General features: G+C 45.9%; 2 protein-coding genes across 2 annotated transcripts; both read right to left on the reverse strand.

Moving 5' to 3' along the window:
• Nucleotides 1–14,103: 14,103 nt before the first annotated feature.
• Nucleotides 14,104–14,786, reverse strand: EsH8_II_000327 (uncharacterized protein; the record flags this gene model as incomplete). Its single annotated transcript, XM_083263625.1, has 4 exons — nt 14,104–14,445; nt 14,504–14,524; nt 14,607–14,624; nt 14,679–14,786. The coding sequence occupies 4 exons, from the start codon at nt 14,784–14,786 to the stop codon at nt 14,104–14,106; spliced, it is 489 nt and encodes a 162-aa protein (XP_083120947.1).
• Nucleotides 14,787–17,288: 2,502 nt separating this feature from the next.
• Nucleotides 17,289–19,911, reverse strand: EsH8_II_000328 (uncharacterized protein; the record flags this gene model as incomplete). Its single annotated transcript, XM_083263626.1, has 3 exons — nt 17,289–17,506; nt 17,586–17,760; nt 18,541–19,911. The coding sequence occupies 3 exons, from the start codon at nt 19,909–19,911 to the stop codon at nt 17,289–17,291; spliced, it is 1,764 nt and encodes a 587-aa protein (XP_083120948.1).
• Nucleotides 19,912–19,980: the final 69 nt, after the last annotated feature.

Below are 19,980 nucleotides of genomic sequence, written 5' to 3' on the forward strand. Positions count from 1 at the left end.
TCTTAAACACTAAACAACCTAACTAAGGCATCCTTATAATTAGAACTTATTAAGAATTAAATCTTATGTTATTAAAATAGCTTTCTAACTTTAATTATTAAAGCTGTAAAGCATCTATTAAAAGGAGTATATAGGTTTATATATTAGATTACCCTTTTAAGATCTAAAAACTAGATCCTTTATAAGGAAAATAACCTACTTAGCTGTTGCTAGAAAGCTAAAAAAACACACTTTAGATAAGGAGGCAGCCTTACTATAGCTGATGTAGGGGATATTTAATTATAGATAAAGGCGTTAGTTTAGGTTTATAAGAAAATACGTTAGAGTAGTAGTTGTAAACTAAAGACGGAAACAGGTTAACAGCAATATAGCATCTATAGAAACACAGGATATAATACCTAAATATATTAGTTTAATAAAGAAATATCTAGAGAAGAGGATTCTAAGTAGTTTTAATTAATTTACTATTATTAATGTCGATTTATAGTTGTCTTTATTGTGTAGCTTAAGATGTATAGCCTACTTGCTTGTCTAGCCTACTTACTTATTATATACGTTATATAAAAATAAATACTAAATATAATTTTTTATAATTTTTTATAATTTAATTTCTTATATATAACTTTTATTAAACGTTATATAGAAAGTTTTATAACTTTAAAAGCTATATTAAGATTTTAATAAATAGTTAAATATAAAGGCTTTAATATATAATAAAGAGGTAGCTTACTTACTTATCTAGTCTACTTACTTATTATATATATTATGTAAAGTATTTAACTATTAGTTAATTTTTAATAAAAAAAGAGTAAAGTTTATTAAAGTAAACTTGTAAAAAAACTATATAAAGTTTTTATTAAACGTTTTATTTTTAAATTATTATTAAAAAGTAGATATTAAAATTTAAATATTATAGCCTTTTTTTAAATATAATATAATATTCTTATATAACTATTAATTTTTTACTTTTTTAAAAGATTTATAACTTAAATAAAATAAAACTAAAGATAAAAATGTTATTTTAGTTTAAAATAATAAAGTAGAAAAATATATATTAATACTTATAAAATATATTAATATATAAACTAGCTATTTAGCTTATAAACTTTAAAATAATTTTTAATATAAATTTATAATTCTATATTATAGTAATTTATAATATAGAGTTTTATATTTTAGTAATTAGCTATATAATTTACTATATAATTCTATATTATAATAATTCTTTATATAATTTAATACATAAATTATATAGGTTATATATAGAGATAGTTATATTAGAATAGGGTAGAGCTTAATTTATACAGCCTATATAGATACATAGACAGCAGGGCCACTTTACCTCTAACTATATCACCATCCTTTCTTTTCCTTAGTCATCAATAGGTATTTAGGCCTGATAAGAGCAGATTAAGCCTGATTAGACATCAGCAGACACCATCATATTAATACCCTTTTCTTTATGTAATCTAGAGATCTTCTACGAATTCACTTATGCGCGCATACAACTGTAGCGGAGGTGACTACTAAGCAACAAGGCAAACTCTCGACCCTCCCCGTGCAGCTCAGAAAGTGCGATTGTCTGCTCAGATTAGGCCTGATCGCCTATCTCTGACAGACAATTGACACTTCTGTTGCTCTGCGGACGGGAAGTCACTCTATGGTAGGCGGAACCTAGGGTGCGTGGTAGTCGCTGGGTGTGTTGTGGTGTTTTGCGCCCATCCATCCCTACTATTCCACTTCAGTATACTGTTTATTTATATATACATCCTTACTATCCTTACAGTAGGCGTATGTAAAGTAAAAAATGGCGTTCTAACACTGTTCTTCTTGCAGACTGCTGTACCCCTGTCTAAAACGCCTAACTTTTCCAGGCTTTCTGCATTTTCTAGCCTAATATCTCAGGATGCAGAAACCCATCCACCACCCTCTCCTCATCCACCTTCTCCTCGTCCACCTTCTCCTCGTCCACTTTTTCCTCGTTCGCCTCTTCTCGTCTTCCCTTTATTATATCTACCTAGACCAATAACCACCACTACTATCGCCACTACCATCACTGCTGCCGCTATCATAAAATTGCTAAGCTTTCTAACGTTATAATATGTTTCATACTGAATTGGAGCAGTAGGGATAGATGAAGGCAAAACACCGCAACACACCTAACAACCGCTATACACCCTAGGTTCCGCCAACTCTAGAGTGAGTGACTTTCTATTCGTGGGACCGCGGAAGCAGTGACACCTATTTGGAACAGGCCGATCAGGCCCATCTTAAATATATAGTCATGCTTCTCGGGCAGCACGGGGAGGAAGCAGCAATTGCCTTGCTGCTCAGTGATCACCTCCGCCGCACACGTACGTATGAAGAAGTGAATCGGCAGGTCTCTGTGTAACGCAAACTAAGGAGTAATGGTGATATGTCTCTCGGATGATGTCTGATCAGGCTTAATCTGCTCTGATGAGATCCAAATACATGCTGATGACTCAGAAAATAAGAGAATAGTTTATGTAGCCAGGGGTAGAATGGTTGTATTGCTTACATGCCCGCTGCCCCCCCAACCGCATTTTTAATGCTTTGACCCCCGTGCCTCTCTTTTCATTGGCCAATTGAAGCACAAAGGCTATCTTCAGCCATCTGATTTTTTTCTCAACCGATCTTTTTGGCCTTCTCTCTCCCAAACTCTCGGCATAGCGACAATCCCGACCACGACGGCTTCGAATGCGACAGTACTGAATTAAATACGATATTGTTGAGGTATTACCTGGTAGTCGTCTCCATTCTTATATTTTCTTCTTCTAATTTTTGCTCCGAGAATTGACGTCCGTTGGGAATCTGACGGAGAAAATCATGACCACTTCGTACGACGTATCCCACCCTTCCCCTCCTCCTCACTCCTCAAACGGGCTCCTCTGTCAATTGCTAACTTCGGGAAGCCATAGATCGGCATCGACATCGCAAGCGATCGTAAAGCTTGATACAGGATGTTCTTCATGGGTAGAGATCGGGACCGAACCAACTCATCCTCTTTCAGGCACCAAGGAACCAAGGAGAATAAATGGGCTATGCGCGGAGTCTTCTCAGAGAGGACCAAAGCGCAAACAGGTCTATCTCTGGTCATGCGTTCGTCAACCAGCGTATTGCGATTCAAAGCTAACTTTTTAGCAGTGCCAATGCGGGCAGGGTGGCTTGCCCATCCAATCAGATTTATGTCGAAACTGCGGGATCCCACGTTGCGCATATTGTCCTGTTTCAAAAGTCAGGATCTAACTTGGGCTCTAGACTCAAAAATGACACCATTGGATTACGGGTAGGTGGTTAGCAGCAGCGGTCGCCGGTCGCGGTAGCAGTCGCAGCAGCAGAGCCCAGAGATTATACATCCGGGCTGTTAACAGCAACATCTTCACCACCGCTGCTGCTACTGTTGACCTTCGTACTTTCTCTTCTACACACACCGATTTACAGCTTCTACCTGCACAGGTATCTGTAATTCTAACACTGATCAGTGGTTAACTTTACAACCACCACCACGCTATCACAGATCAGCAAGGTTCAACAGAAGAGACGGCAAGATCCAGACCATCAGCTGACCCTATTTACTTGTGGATTGGGCGCTGCATATCGATCAAACCATGCTAACGAAACTATTGCGAGCCCTATTTAGTCTGTTCGGATCAGCCTGCCTAGGAATCTCGTGACACCTTTGAATCTCCAGAAGAAACGGGTTGACACAGCCCGACTAGCTGGCAGAGCGTCCATCACGTATTTCCCACATTCACCACCTACTCAACCTAATACGCCCATTATACCTACGTTGCCTTCTTCACCCACTTCGTCATTTTCGCTTCCTACAACCACTTCACCTCTTTCGACTTTAACTTTTCCTCGTTGCTACACTATTCTCTCTACGATTATGTGCAGCATGTATCGTACTACGTAACACCACCCTCACTTTCACCGCCATCACTTTCACCGCCAACCCATTACGCAACGGCAGTAATTAAACGTTCTTGGCAATTACGCAGCCCTGCTAGTTGTGCCCAAGGAATTCCCACTTCAACAAGGCCGGCACCAGCAGCTCTTCAACTCCTTCCATATTCCTACTTCTGCAGCTACTTTGACGTCAACGTACTGTTCAACCCACGCGAAAGGTCTTCTAGACAACCAGCAGTAATCCGGCTAACGAACGTATACGCCTCTGACACTTCGGTCGAGGAGAAACGCCCGTTTTGGAGGTTCGTTAGCCTACCTGCCTGGGAGATCCAACACGCAGCCCAAGATGATCTCATCTACATCACCTACCCCTTCTGCTGCCCTCTCTACGCCAACTACACTACCTGACAGAAGCTGGATTCTCCCGATCCCAACAGCCCTTCAGACCCACATTGACCACTAAACCTGCGGCGAGCTTGGGGACTTCAAACCGACAGCCAACAACACAGACAAGCAAATCGGATCAGCAATTAGTCACCATATAGAGAGCTGCAAGAACGAAAACCTCATAGGTATAGAGCTATGGAAGGAGATCTAACAGTCTATTGAAGAGTGGCCTGATACCACGTTTGAGGCAGCCTCATCGTATATTATGAAATACTTCCGCAAATACCTTGTCACCCACGGCGCCTACTTCAATATGGATGGCAGCCATATTTCCAACAATTTCTACGAGGCCATTCACAGCGATACCTTCCCCATATGGATCGATACAGAGTTCTAGAAAGTAGCCGCCAAGAAAGGGGCGTTCAAGCAATTGGCTGTCAACCTGACCTTCCTTGACAACATACCGAACCCACTACCATCTGTGGCAGAGCTCTTTGTCAGCCGCAAGCAGCAGAAGCAACAGACCGTCTCGATAGCTCTTCCACCAATTGCCGCCCAGGTTGTTCAACAGCTAGCACTTCCACATATCGCCGCTCAGGCTGTACCACACTACTGCCCGCAGCCAGGCAGCTTACAGAATTCAACAAGCTATATAACGACGAGATGAAATACGGCGGCGGCATATACAACCTCTTGGAGGTCAAGCTGCTTATATTCCGCGACTTCTGCCACAAAGTAGAGATCCCACACACCTATTTCGCTGGCGCCTTCTCCACTATCCTCGAGGATCGGGCAAGTCAACGTATCAATAGACTTCCATATGATAGTCCACCGCATAGAGCAGTAGTTCGAGACGGAAGAGGCACGCCAGACGTACCTCGCAGAGTGGCGTATTATAACGCTGCTTCGTATTATTGATACGGAACCTGACAAACCCAAGATCGAGTGCCTGGAGCTGCTTCTAGGCAAGCTCACTAAGACCTAACGAGCTCTCAAAACGATCCACCAGTCTGACGAAGCACTATATGACCAGGTGCTCAGCACCTGCCGAAGTGTTAAGAGTGTGAACTCTGCCTGTTCAGCCTAGCACCCACATACGAGAGAGTCTGCGGTCAACTCCAATACGCAATTGGTATAGCAGCCCAGCGGCAACAGCAGCAATTCACAATTGGCCCACTAGAGCAGTAATGAACCGAACCGTAGTAGAACCTCTCGATTTGGCCGCTGGTCACGCCAACTGTCATGTAACGGGCCTACTGGCAACAGTGAAATACGCCTCCTCCACCTACTATGAAGAAGTGCTACGTCTACAGCAAGCCAGGCTGCTGGTCAGAAACACTCTGCTGACGAGAGACGCAAGGCCTATAATAGATTTAAGGCCACTAAACACGTACAAGATCACTCGATCGCTGCGTACAGCAAGGTCCTCGCCTCGCAAGAAGGCATTGAAGGCATCAAGGAAGTGCAATACACTGATTCTGGCGACCCTATTGCGCAGTATTGCCAGGCTGTGAGATCTACAACCAACAACAGCGACAGCGGCATCGATGACGAGGAAGACGACAGTGGCCAGTACTACTTCTCAGGTTCCACCGCCCTCAACCGTTGTGAGATGACAGCTATACTGTCTGACCAGGCGGTTAACCACGCGTTGACAAAGGAGGACTTCCGGGCCCAACAGCCAAGTGATTCACCAGCTGTATTTATGCTAGAAGGCTGTTATTTCTCCTCAAACTTCCAGGGTATTTAAGTGGAAAAATAGCGATGGATGGATGCAAAAAACACCACAACACACCCAGCGACTGCCACGCACCCTAGGTTCCGCCTACCATGGAGTGACTACTTGTCCGCAGAGCATCAGAAGCATCAATTATCTGTTGGAAATAGGCCTTATCATGCCTATTTTGAACAGATAATCGCAATATCTGAGCTTTAAGGAGAGGATCGAGAGTTTGCCTTGTTGCTGAGTGGTCACCTCCGCTGCAGTCGTCGCACTTGCGAACAAGTGAATTGGTAGAAGATCTTGGCATCATGCAAAGAAAGGAGTATTGATGTGGTGATGTCTGTCTGCATTTGATGAGGCTCAATCCGCTCTGATCAGACCTAAATACATGCTGATGTCTAAGGAAATAACAGGATGGGTGATGCTGTCAGGGTAAAGTGGCCCTGCTATCTACATGTCCGCTGGGTCGCGTAGGTTGAGCTTCGCCCTATTCCAGTATCATTCCTGATTCTGCTGCGGCTGGATTCTCAACAGCTGGCTACCCACAGTTCGTCACCCTCTATTGGGATCTTCCCATTACCTTGGATACGTCAACTGCTGGCGGCGCCAGTATTTGTTTTGGATGAGGAGTTTGGTTTTTGTCACTAGGAACAATTACTGTTCCTACACCCTTTGCCCTACTATAGTCCTTGCGGTACCAGCAGACACCCCATTTCTACTGTGCCTACAGGACCTCGATCGACTGGGCATTGAATTCAACAATTCCTACCCGTGTGTAGCTGACGACTCTGCGCCCTCGCCTGATGTCGCCCAACTGGCAGAATCTTTACTTAAGGCCACAGAGGAAATCAGACGTCACCACGCCCGCCGCCAGGTGACTGATACTCTAGCTACCCGTAACGGCCCAAATACGCAACCTACGTTGGATCTGCCGATTCAATCGCTGGTACGGGTGTGGCGGGAAAAACAAGGCTGGCAAGGCCCGTCTCGGCTGATCGCCACTAACGGTGAGGTTTGTACTATTGATCTACCTCGTGGGCCGAAGACCTTACGCTCCAATGTTGTCAAAACCTACTCCAAAATCACAACGAAGTAGTGGTGGTGGCCAACAGAGGGACTGTCAAGGAGCCCAACGGCGGTGCCGCCGCCCAACCAGCGCCAGCCCAGCAGGAGGAACAGACCCTTGACGAGATCGTCCTCAATACCGCCCCAGCGCCCAGCCCCAGCCCAACGGTAGTCAGGCGTTGCCCAGGCCGGTCGCGGAAGCACCCACTACCTACTACCTACTTCCTCGATCAACTCAACTACACGACAGAGATGTAGCAGACCTTCCTATCTAGCAATGAAGAGGCAGGCCTATAGATAGCATTCAAGTTGCGCCAGGAGGGTGTAGTTACAATGCTTGACCAACCGTTCGATCGATGCCCTTATTGGCCGAGGCGCATTCGACTTCACGCAGTCCAACAAGGCTCAACCAACACCGCGGTAGGCAGATCTTCAAGTCCCGTATCATTAGCAACGTTAGTCAAAGACAACACTTCTACAACGTTGTATGAGAAATCATGGCTTGAGATACATGGTTACGCAGACAGTGAAAAGGAGACTATACTCACCCAATCGCCCACAATCTAACGGTCAGCGAACTGTTAATTCTAGCAATTGCCCCATCTCTACTTTCTACCAAGCTTGGAGTAAGATTGTGGCTACAAGACACCAACCAGGCTTATGCAGTCAGTAATAAAGCTCAACTGTACTATCCTCGCCCACATGACAGTGTAGATATACCACCTGTATCTAGCTGGGACTATCATGGCCGTTGTTAAACCACTTAACAGCATCTCCAAGGCTGGCACCCACTGGTGGGCAGCGTACAACAGGCACCATAGAGAGAATCTCTAGATTATCACTTCGTCATACGACCCTTACCTGTTAATTTCCTCACCTAAGAATCCAAACTTCGGCTGCATGGGTTTGCAGACGAACGATACTATCGGCCTATCAGATGTAACCTTCTCACAACGAGAGGACAAACAGCTGCAGAAGGCTGCCTTCATTGCGCAACCGAAGCAGACATTAACCTCCAACGAACCACTTGTGTTTAACAGTGGTATGATCAGTCTGGCCGCTAGCAGTAATACTGCTGGCAGCACTGCTAGCAGTACCACTAGCAATACCATCACGCTGCAGCAGAAATGTTAGGGTGGAAAGCTCCAGCTGATCGCAGCTAATGAGCCTACTGTGAAACAGCAATACGTCGAGCAACGAGCCCGAGGCGCTTATATTGCGTCGATCTGCCAACTCGAGGCCTGCTTTGATTTAGCTGCCGCTTCTCAGCATCAGGATCCATCACCTGAAGACATCAAGAACCTCAAACGCTGTATTCAGTGGCAGATGGAATCCCTAGATTGCGGTCTCACTTTCATCCCAGTCGACTATCGACTGACAAGCTCTTCATTTTTGTTGGCGGATAATTCTTCAACAACAGCAACCTATCGTCACAGCTAGGCTTCATGATAATACTAGCCAACAAGGAGCCAGCTGCTATCAGCAGCGCCAGTAGTAGCAGCAGCACTAGCGACGAGTTCACCATCAGTGGTAATATCGTCCATTTCAGCTCCACCAAGAGCAAGAGGGTTACACGCAGCGTTCTGACCACTAAAGTGTATGGTATGGTCGCTGGCGTAGATATGGGCTACGCCCTTTCCTCTAACCTCAACCTCATCACTCCCACCTACAGCTCCAACGATCCTACCGATCGTCTATTTAGATTCATATTCGTTGATATAAATACCTAGTTAAGCTAGGCACCGCTAAGTAGAAGAGGTTGACGATCGATATAATGGCCTTGTGGAAGTTGTAAAAGCGACCTGAAATTCATGAAGCACGCTGGATTCACCGTGGCGATAATCCAGCTGACGCCTTCACGAAGTCGTCGTCAAACCAGGCTCTTAAGAGCTTTGTTGACACCAATACCGCCACTATACGGATGGAAGAATGCGTTGCGCGTAGTTGACAATACCACTAGTTATAACGAACGGTATTGGCAGCAGTGGTGGAAGTGCGGAACTTTCTTCGATTCTACAGCTATTTACGGCCCTATGTTAATTTTCTATTTTCTTCGATTCTATAGCATTTGGCGGCCCAACGTCAACCGCCCATTATTTCCTTCTTGTGCGATAGTACGGCGTATCCTGGCAGCGCTGGCACAAAGTACAAGGCTGCCAGTGTTGAATTCATTAGCCAGAATACGGGCAGGCGGCCATCAGCAGCAGGCGGCTGCAGTAGCGGAGCCCGGAGATCCAACCTCCGGGCTGCCAGCAGCAATATCTTCACTACAGCTGCTGCTGCTGGCAACCTCCAGACTTTCCCTTCTACAAATAAACACATATACATAATACAGACCATTTACCGCATTGTTTTTATTACGTTGATTTATACCACCCGTACATGTATACTGTGATCATTGGGCCATTTAGCAGCTTCATGCCCGCTTACGTTCGACGTCAGAATGGCCGAGACCTGTCATTTTCGGTGGGGATCGTGGGCCCTTGCGTAGACCATCTTCGATGACTTCTTGGCCACTTGAGTTTGCAGAAATCGCCTCATTTTTATTGATTTCACCATCTTGAGAGACAGACCCTTTTTTTTAATTCAAAGCTAACCTGCTGTAGGAAGTATCACCGTCCCCCGCGCTTCAAATATTTCACTCGGTAAGATCCAATTGAAGCCTTGCATCCAACCCTGCTACTAGGCAGCACTTTTCCTTCCGCAGTAGAGCACATCATCATTCGAAAGGTATGTCGGTGAATATAGCAAGAGTCGTGGAACCATTCTGTTCGTCAATAGCAAACCTTGGCGTGGTTGCCTCGGTTGCCTTAAACATTGGTTGGACGGATCAAAGTACTTGCAAACGTATTGGTCGCCTTATTCATTACGGTCAGCTAAGTTTTGTGTTACCCAAAAGAGGAAGTACATTGCTGTTATTCACGAGGGTGTGCGTACCAGCTGACGTAGCCAATAGAAGAGGAAAACTTCTCAGGGCTGACAATCACACCAAGATCGATAAATGGCCGCTAAAACTCCCTTCGGCATGTAATTGATGGCTCGTGATACTTTAAAACCTGACTGAAACCCAATCGTCGAGCCTGACCTCCACAGAATTAGGGCACCTATGCAGCAAAGATCAAAAGAAGAGGGTGCCGCAAGGGTTAAGGTCCTAACTGCTGTAGTCTCTATTGGCTTCTAAATTCACCACATAGCACAGCCCTCTAATGTGGTGGCATACATTGGATTGGAAAATTGATGTTCTATACTGGCCAGGACATGATTTTTGAAAGGGCTTTTGACTAGATTGACTCCATGAGGTGAGTTCTTAAGTTTTTACCAAGATGCTGCCAACTGCTTTCCACCATTTCTATATTAGAACCTCCCTTCTGTCAACAACTTTAGATGTCATCATGTTTCTTTTTGATATCTGACATTTTTCTTTCACTTCATACATTCAAGGAACTTTGCATAATGTGCGCGAGATGGATCAATCAACACTGCGTCGGCCCTATATATGGAATCGGCCGATGACTACGAGAGACCCCAATACCTCTCGCATTGATCTACACGCCAAACCCCAAAGAGAGTTCGCCGATGAGAGTACAAACCCTAGCCTTCTTGATACATTTCTCGACATTCCTGACTACTCGCCCCGGCTAGAGTTCGAGCTGCCAACTTTCCGGAGAATATTCGACGATGCCGTATTGAAGAGAATCAATAATTCTTCCTTTGAGCTTCCAGGCCGTCAAGCAGCGTGGCTTCATGATAGGAGTTTATTAAACGAGCCTCGGAGTTATAACGGCTCCATTTCACTGCTGGAATTTGACCGAAATCTTAAACTCAAGGTATTTAGCATGGCCTATAACTCAATAAACTTTAGTCACTAACGAGTGTGGGCACGTTTGTGCTGTTTAGCGAATCAATGAAGAGGGGCATCCCGATGCTGATACAAGAAGAATGTGAGTGATAATAAATTCATATCACTTGATCATCATGCTGACTCTGCATCAAAAAGCTACATTACCAATCCGTGTCAGTGGACACTGGGAGTACTAGCTCTCAGAGCTCCTGATCATGAAACCCCAGTTGTCAGGGATCTGATGTTCAAATACTTGACGGGTGACACATCAATTGGCCTTGATTCCACGGTACGTAATATCGTATCATTGAATCTTATAATTCAAGTACCACGACGCATTTTATACTGAATCTGTATTCGTCTAGATAGGAGGAGAATTCGTCTTGGAGTTCCACATGGCCTACTCCGTTTGGACAAGCGGGGTTCCGCTCAAGGATATGCGTGCTACAACCGACGGCAATTCTCTGCGAAAATCTCTGGATTTATCCTTTCTATCTGCATTCAAAGATGATAAGAGTATGACCGGTGGAGCTGACTATCTTCACGAATGTCAGACATCTATATGTGTGACAGGGCGAGATACTTCTAGGTGGACAGCTACCGGCTTTGCAGATTCTTACTTCAATAATGAATCGGACCCCAACGATGAGTATATGCTACCATTCTATGACCAGAGGAACCCAGACCCTGAGAGTTGCGAGTTGGATGCACTCAGCATCGCGGGTATGACTGCCGACCAAAAGTCGGTGAAAGACCCACGAGAATATTTTCTTCTGGTAACCAAGTTCCGCACTGAAAGAATCAGTGACGAATGCACCAAAGTGGTGTTCAAGTTGAAGGACCGAATAAATCAGTATGTAAGTAAGCATGAACACCATCTTCTCTGCTTTTATTTAGGGCGAAAATTGCACCATAGCACATCCAGCTTGGCCTGTCAATGACGCCCTCCATCAGACTTCAACGTCTAACATCACTATGCCAAGTTCTTTACTGATTCCACTCTGGAATAGACTTCTAATCCCCATATTTCTTTGACTCGTCGAAAGTCTTCACTTGGGACAGCAAATGGTGAATCAGACGCTGTCGAGGCGAGCGAAGCATGGGTCAGACAGACTAGCAGCCTGCTTGTTCGATTGATCACTGAATTTTCAAAGATAGTGGAGAGTTTTGAAAAGTTTCTCTCGCAAGTTGCAGGTCTAATCATTTGTCAGACAGATGAAAATACGCTCGTCAAAATGAGCAACACTCGTTTCGAAGTAAGGAAATATGTCGACAAAATTGCGAAAAATCGAGAAGAATTAAAGGGCTTGAAGTCTGAAGTTGATGAATTTGCGAAGCAAGTATGTAAACTCTTTCTAACTGAAAGAATTGACCACAAGATACCAACCATTTCGGTAGCTCGGCCTTCGTGTTGCTGTTGGCGGCAACCGCGCAATCGTGCTACAGCACTATAGTATTACAATTGTAAGTTTCATGCACGTACAATGGATCTTCGAATTGTTTGACGTAGCCAGGATAGGCCAGGAAATTCATTTATTGATGTATACTTACTTAGCTCCAATTCGTCTCACCGCTGGCGTTGGCCGGAAGCACTATGCAAGCTGGTGTCAAATTTGGGAACCCTTTACTGTGCTTTGTCGTCCTAACGTTCATTACGGGATGCATAACTTATGGGGTGCATCCAGCATTGACTTGGCGTGAAAACAGACGCTTAAAGGGGCAAAATGCCGACATTGATCCAGACCAGCTTCTACCAGCATTGCAGTCAAGCGACGAGATCATGAAAACCGGCTACTCTGTACCGACGTATCCAGTTTTCACATATCGACGTTTTCGGGGAGTCCCAACAGACAAAGAACTTGTCTGAATTTCAAGAGAGGAACCGCAGCTATGAGAGGGCGGCAGACACGTCGCAAAAGTTCGGCAGTTGAACGGGGCAGAGACATCTCATTATACTGTAGTGGAATCAAGGAGTAGCGTATTATTTTTTTAAAGTCTTTTAGTTAAAGGTAGCATTTAATGAATTACTTTCACAATACTGAAGCCTTTAGACACGTTTCTTAGGGTTTAAAGTGTTGGAACAGGACTCAGTATGACTGTATAACGGCAAGGCAATTAGGGGTAATTAGAGATAGGTGTTTAGAGATTAGCCTAGTACTCAGTTTGTAATAGCAGGCTGACAGTGACCCACTATGGCAATAGATCAAAAGATCCGTCAGTGCAAGCAACCATGCTTGCGCTGCTGTCAACACTGCTTAATAAGGACCACAAGGACTACGCTCCGCGACTTACGCCAATTGTACGGCTGTGCCGTTACACTAACGGATGACAGCAATTCGCCATGGTCTCGCCAGTGTCCCGTAACACTTCTATAGCTCTTTAGCAATCAACTTTATAATTCATCTTTATATAACTCTCTCTATCCCATATTAGTGAAATCCCTACTAGCCTCTAACTGATGTATGACTAATCACTATACGTCTATGAACCCCAAGCCACGCTATAACGACTTACAGCACGTACGACCACTGTTGAGTATCTACCGCAACGCCCTGTTAGCAGAAAAAACCACTGTCGGATACCTGACCGTAACATATAGGTTTGAGTGCGGAAGTTGAACCAGGTGCAGTTGCTTTGCGGTATTGATACAGTTTCCAAATTATGAAGAATTTCCATTCCCAGCGGAACTACCGGTTCTACGAGCTAAATGGAGAAAAGGTTTAGATATAAAACAATCAAAAAAAATCCGGCTACAGGCGGCCGCAGTCGCAGTTGCCGTTACAAAGCAGCCCAGTTATGTTGCAGTAGGGCACATCTCACGATCCTCTTTTGGATGTGGTCAACCCTGAAATAGGTAGATGATAACGTCATGCTTCGGCTATCTGAGAGTAAAACACTGATGATATTGACAAATGTAGTATATACACTCAGGAGTATATAGTTGCGAAATTTTACAGGTAAATAGAGAGCCTGGTGCCAGCTCACTTCAAAAACTGGAGTGGAATCGTACACCAGTGGTAAGGACCGTCATGAAAGGAAAACCTGGCCAATGTCTCACTCAAAATAATAGTCTCCAGAGCACTGTTTACCAATTCCAAGTTGGCAGGCAGACATCTCAGAGATGACTTGACGATGATCTGAGGCCCAATTCGATCGTTTACTCGAGATCAAACTCAGCGGCGACTTCGCGGCGGTGGTAAACTCCCTTGTTTCCCTTGCCGTCGTTCTTCTTGTCGTCGTTCTTCTTGCCACTGTTCTTCTTGTCGTCATCGGAGTCAGAGCAGTTGCCCTTGCTGTTGCGCTTGCACTTCTTCTTGTCCTTTTTGTTGTTATCGTCATCGGAATCGGAGCAGTTGCCCTTGCTGTTGCGCTTGCACTTCTTCTTGTCCTTTTTGTCGTTGTCGGAGTCGGAATCGGAGCAGTTGCCCTTCTTGTTGGTCCGCTTACACTTCTTCTTGTTGTTGCGCTGCTCGAGAGCATTGACCGAATTGGTAAAACCCTAGAGAGAATCTGTTTAGCTTAGAACCGACATGTTGTCACATGGATTTGAAACTCACCGAGACGCCATCACCACGGGTCTGTTGGGGAAAATGTTAGCCGTATTTTTTAAGAAATTACTAACCACTTATGATTAAAGTGTAAAGTAGAAGATGAGCTTACGGCAAGGTCAGCAGATCGCTGTAAGATATCAATTAGCTGGTGTGTTTGGGTGCTTGGAATCTAGTCACTCACCTCGACGAGGTCGGCTTCGAGGGGCTCAGCGATGGGGACAGCCAGAGCAGTAACAGCGAAGAAAACCATGCCGATGGTGGCAACTTGACCGAAGGTAGGGATATGCATTTTGATAGTTGGGGTTCGGATTATGTCTGTCTTAGAAAGGTGTGGAGAAATATGAAAAATGAAGCGAGTAATAGTAGAGTGAGATTGTGATGTTAGAGTAAGAGTGATGATGAAGTGAGAAGAACGCTCAAAGGAAGAAGAATGGTGGTTATTTATACTAAGCCCAGCCTTCATGACTGAGCATTCCGATGTATGACGTGCTTCCCCTCAAACATTGAAGAATTACAGATGTGCATCTGGACGTGTCCAACTCGAGCTTGGATACCCATGCCGCGGTATGGACTGAAGCGCCTAGACCGAGCTAAGAGGTATTCACGCTCTTCAACTCAGCTTGCTCACTACTTAAGGCTCGAGGGCGAGCTTGGCGGTGGGCTGCGATCTGCTAGCTGGGAGCCCGGATCACTCAATTAGTAGCATCTAAACTTTTGGTACGGAAACTTGACGCTAAATGCAGCCACCCCACAGACATAAGAAAAAGCATGCTATTTCTATGGATTCTGCTAGACGCCAAAGTCGAGATAGACGAGAAGTACAGTTCCGGATGGCGGCCTCGGCAATGCTTGGGATGACCCAAGCACTGCGCTCATCCGACATGCTCCAAGGTCACCATTTTATTCCAAACAGTGCAATACTTTATGATGGAAACGGGAAATGGAAACACAGGACAATTATTTAACTGGTCTTCCAGGGATACGGATGGATTTCACTTGAGTTTTGTTTGGTCGTTTGGGACTGGAGAGCAAATGCTTTTGCACATGATGACCATCGTGTCTTTCGCATTCCGATTAGTTAGCATGTGTGCTGGCCAGATCTCTTTATTTTGAAAACATTGTATATCCTACTACTGCAGCCAAGCACGGTAAGACAGGAAGTAGACCCGAAATACCGGAACGCCTTTCCTACGAGAGCTAAGTGTTCACCTATTAGAAGATCTTGGACCTTAAGAGCCCCATCCGAGCACCACGTCGACTGGACCTTAGCACATTGTGCTGAGCGTTGCAAGCAGAAGTAAACTCAGGGGCACATCTGAACAATGCGGGGTGGCGTCAAATTCAACGTTCCCGGCGCTTTGCCTACTGAGCAAATTTGCCAGTTGGACCCGGTGTGGCGCCGCTAAGGGGACTCCCGCCTGGATTGTTTCACTAACAGGATAGAGCCGGAACAAACCACGCTGTTTTTTTTTAGAGCTTGGGAAATAAAGCACGGGCAGGATAAGAAGTTTAATATCAATCTACAGTTAACCTTAAAGACTAGTGGCTTCTCGTGTTCATGGTCAAGCGGACTTGGCATACGTCAAGTACTTTACGGAAAGTGGCCGTGCAGTATTAACATCCGAACGATATCGAGATGGCCGAGAGATGATATTCTCGAACGCCTCTCTGCAGGCCATAATTAACCCATATTGCAGCCAGATCGTTGGTCAATCGATCTTCTACGGGCCATGACATTGGAACAAGACCAAGTGCAAGAATTCAAGCAACGTTTCTGTGATGTAATAAGGCTCTGGATCACGGTTGAATAAATTCGGTGAGGTAGAAGGGCACAAAAACGAGCTTGAGGGTGTTTTACACATGGGGTGCCTCAGCTACCTTGGTAATTGCTAAAGAATGAAACGTAGCGGTTAAATTGGAGGTCTCGTGAACATCAAGCGGGAATAGCCGGAATGGAGGTACTGAGGGTGTGGCAGCCAATATGATCGCGAATGAGAAGCATTGTTTCCTTCCACAGCCATTCTTCAGCAATGTAACCACCTTCCACATCAAGCCTTCCGGCCTCGGCGAGAAAAACAGCGCGCGTCAAAGAGCAATTTTTCATTTCCACGCGCATGATGCCACCAATTAACTTAACCCGCTAGTTACACTCCCCCATCGCGAATTTTGTTCCGGGGGAAAACAAAGTTCTGAGCGTCGAGACCTTCCAGAATAACCAATCTGACCATACATGTCGGATGGACTTTCCCGAACTACACACCGAAGCAGATGCCAATTGGCCTGAGTTGCAATGCCTCACATGATGCAAGTGGCCTTGCTTTCATCGACACGATCAGAACACAACACTTGAGCCCAAGGTCTCCCAGAATGCTTACTCTCGTCTGGCTTGAGACAAGCAAGATGGGCTATCATGCTGGCTCAAGTACGTCATAAACCGCAGCAAAGGGTACATTAGATTTCTGATTGGAACACGTCACTAGAATGAAGTGAAGCAGAGGGTGTGCAGTCGGACTTTGATCTTCCAACACAGGAGCTGCGCCACTTCTTTACCTGCAAGATGGCCGGTATGCATGTCAGAATTGTAATCCTAGACGCCTGAAGTCAGCTGCAGGACGCCTAAATTCGACTGCAGGCTGCCTGGCCTATGTCCTGCACGATGGAGTGTACTCCGAGAGCCAGACGACCAAATCACTTCTGATCCATGATAACGTGCTCTAGCCTTAAATAATCAGCTTGGTTACGTACGTAGCTTTATTCAATATAGCCTATACAGCGAATAACCTCGGGGTGCCTAGCCTTGCTTCTGTAACTTTGCAACAGCCTCTATTCTCTCCCTGATGGGCGAGTTGTCCAAGAAAACATCGAAGCGCGCGATCTTTCCTGCGTCTTCACCGTCAGTCACAAGGGTGACAAGGCCAGACGCCTGGATGGTGGTGTCCTGATTCTCGGGGTCACCCTTGACTCGATACGTGATATCGGCAATTAGCCAGATGCGGTTATCTGCCTTATCTACAGTTTCCTTAGATCTTTTTTATTTGCAAGAGGAGTTCTCAGAGAGCAGTTCTCGAGTCATTGTGGGATTGCTTACCAGCCTGGCGAGTGACATGCCTCATGTAAGTAAGCTGGTCAAAGGCAGGTATAAATGCCTGTTTGATCGCATCGAGCCCCTCGGCGACAGGAGAATTTCCAAACTTGACTTGGGCACTCTGGGAGTAGACCTTGTCGAATGCCGAAACGTCGAGAGAGTCATGAATGTTGTGGGACTATCGTTAAGGGTTAAATAGAGGGACTTGGAACATTGTAGAGGTTACCGAACATTTTGGAGCCAGGCCAGAACCTCGGCTTGGGTGGTCGGAATTGTCGCCATGTTGGTAGATGCAAGTTGAGTTGATGTACAATTAGTATTCAAGTCTTACAACAGGTAATCAAGTATAAGGCTTTGCTTGAAATATATGAACCTAGTTTTCGAAGTCAGCGGTTACTAGCTGACAAATCCTGCGGAAATGAAGCTGACAAATTTCGCACTCGTGATTGAACTTGCGGGAGTGGATGGTGCAATAATCCGCGTTTCTTGTGAATGGGGCCTAGTAAAGCAAGCATTGTGCTCCTCTTCGACAGATGCAACCGCTTCCTTCCACCCCATGCTCCTCACTCTCCCGATAGACATCCACTTCAGCCCCATTATTCTCCCACTGAGAATCTTGCTATAGGATGTGCTAACCAGTGGGTGATAAATCGATTGCGGAAAATGGCGGGTTTTATTGCTACAATCCCGACTTCTGCGGACCATCCACCAATACTTCTCCAGGGAATGGGATCTTTGCGAGCCCACGCGCCCAGTCCAGTGCTATTATGGGAGCAGTTTCCGCATCCCGGGACCAACGCAGCTTCTTGACAAGGTTACCTAGCCGTCTTACAGCGTGACGATTGCAGGTTATGGTCGTATGACACGTCTTCCATCCAAATATGAAGGACGAACAATTCGTCTCATTCAGAGTTGGTTCCACCGCTAGAACAACTTTGGGCAAGGTTCTCTTGCGAACTTCTTCCTGGACATGAACTCTCCGGAAATCTTCCACAATACGTATTGGTAGTTGAAGGTCTTCGGGGACCGGGTGGCAAGAGAGCTTCTGCAGCTCCGAAATAAGTTTTCGGCGCCGTCTTTCGGTCGCTTCCTGGCCATTCTCTTCTATCGGCCAGCCGTCTTGCCGGAGGACACGTTCAAGGAAGGCAGTCTTGTTGTCTTGCCTTCCCCTGAGGGTTTCTTGTCCCAAGAGAATCTCCAGTCTGGAAACCTCAGACTCCGTGGATGCGTCGTACACCATCCGAAGGCATGTTTCTGCTGCCTCCCGAGTGCAAACAAGCGTATGCCCATGGATAATGGGGTAAAGAGATTTGGAGAGTCTTGGGCCATGCTCTGCCTCATCTGCCACGTCTTCAAGGATCTTAGGGCGCCATTTTCTTCCAGATCCATGATTATGTGAAATATCAGTCGTCATAGCGACAAAGATGGACGTATCAATGTTGAGAACTGGTGTCAAGGGTATCTCAGGCGCAGTGTCGCCGAGACTCAGGAGATTTGAGATGGCGGTCTCGATAGGCGGAGGCGGTGACTGGGTCTCTTCCGCGCATTCCAGAGTGAGTGAGATTTCCTCGTTGCCGAGACTTTGCACCCCGTCCAAGAACCTGTCTATAGCGGCCACCCGGCCACGGTAAACGTTGGGAAGAACTAAGCGTATGCGATGCCGGTAGCCTCCATGTATCGCATTGGCTGCTGCCAAGAGCTGCTTCGCGCACTTCAGAATCTCGATCTGGCTTTCTTCGTCGTTGATGACCTCTGCCAGCTCGGGATCGTCGTCCGTCACATCGGGTTCGTCCCAGGGAAAGTCTGCCTCGGCCATTTGCACTAGCAAAGCCCGCTCAGCGGTGCTGAGAACCCTCAGCCACTCATGACCGTTGTCAACGATAGCGCTGACGAATACTGAGGTTTGGCCGTCTGACTTTTGGTAGGGCACAGCGAACCGCAGCCAGGTCACCGAGTGGCACTTTTTGATGGCTGACCAGTGGTTCTCGTACGATGATAGTTCACCCTCCAGAAGCCTAAAGTCTCTGGATAGTGCCCCCTCAGCCTCCGAGCCAGATTCTGTTGGTATGTTGCATCGTTCGAGCAGGGACTTTGCGCGGTTATGTTGATTTGTGTTGGACTGCCAGAAGTTGCTGAACCCTGGGATATAGGCGTGCCAGTGATTATTCACCTTCTCGGCCTCAGTCTCAACGACAATACGCATGCGTTCAAGTTCTTCGCATAGCTTTCCGCTCCGCTTTATCAGATCTTCTGCAATGCTGATAAGCCCCGAAGGCTCGGAAGCCTCTATGGATGATGGTGAAGCCTGGTGGCTACTCCTGTCATCCATCTTTTTAAGGATTACAGCTATCTTGAGCTACCTTACTATTTGGGCAGTGATTAGATGTTTCCAGCCTGA

This window comes from Colletotrichum jinshuiense, chromosome 2 (assembly GCF_051148585.1).
Source record: "Colletotrichum jinshuiense chromosome 2, complete sequence".
NCBI classification, from domain to species: Eukaryota; Fungi; Ascomycota; class Sordariomycetes; order Glomerellales; family Glomerellaceae; genus Colletotrichum; species Colletotrichum jinshuiense.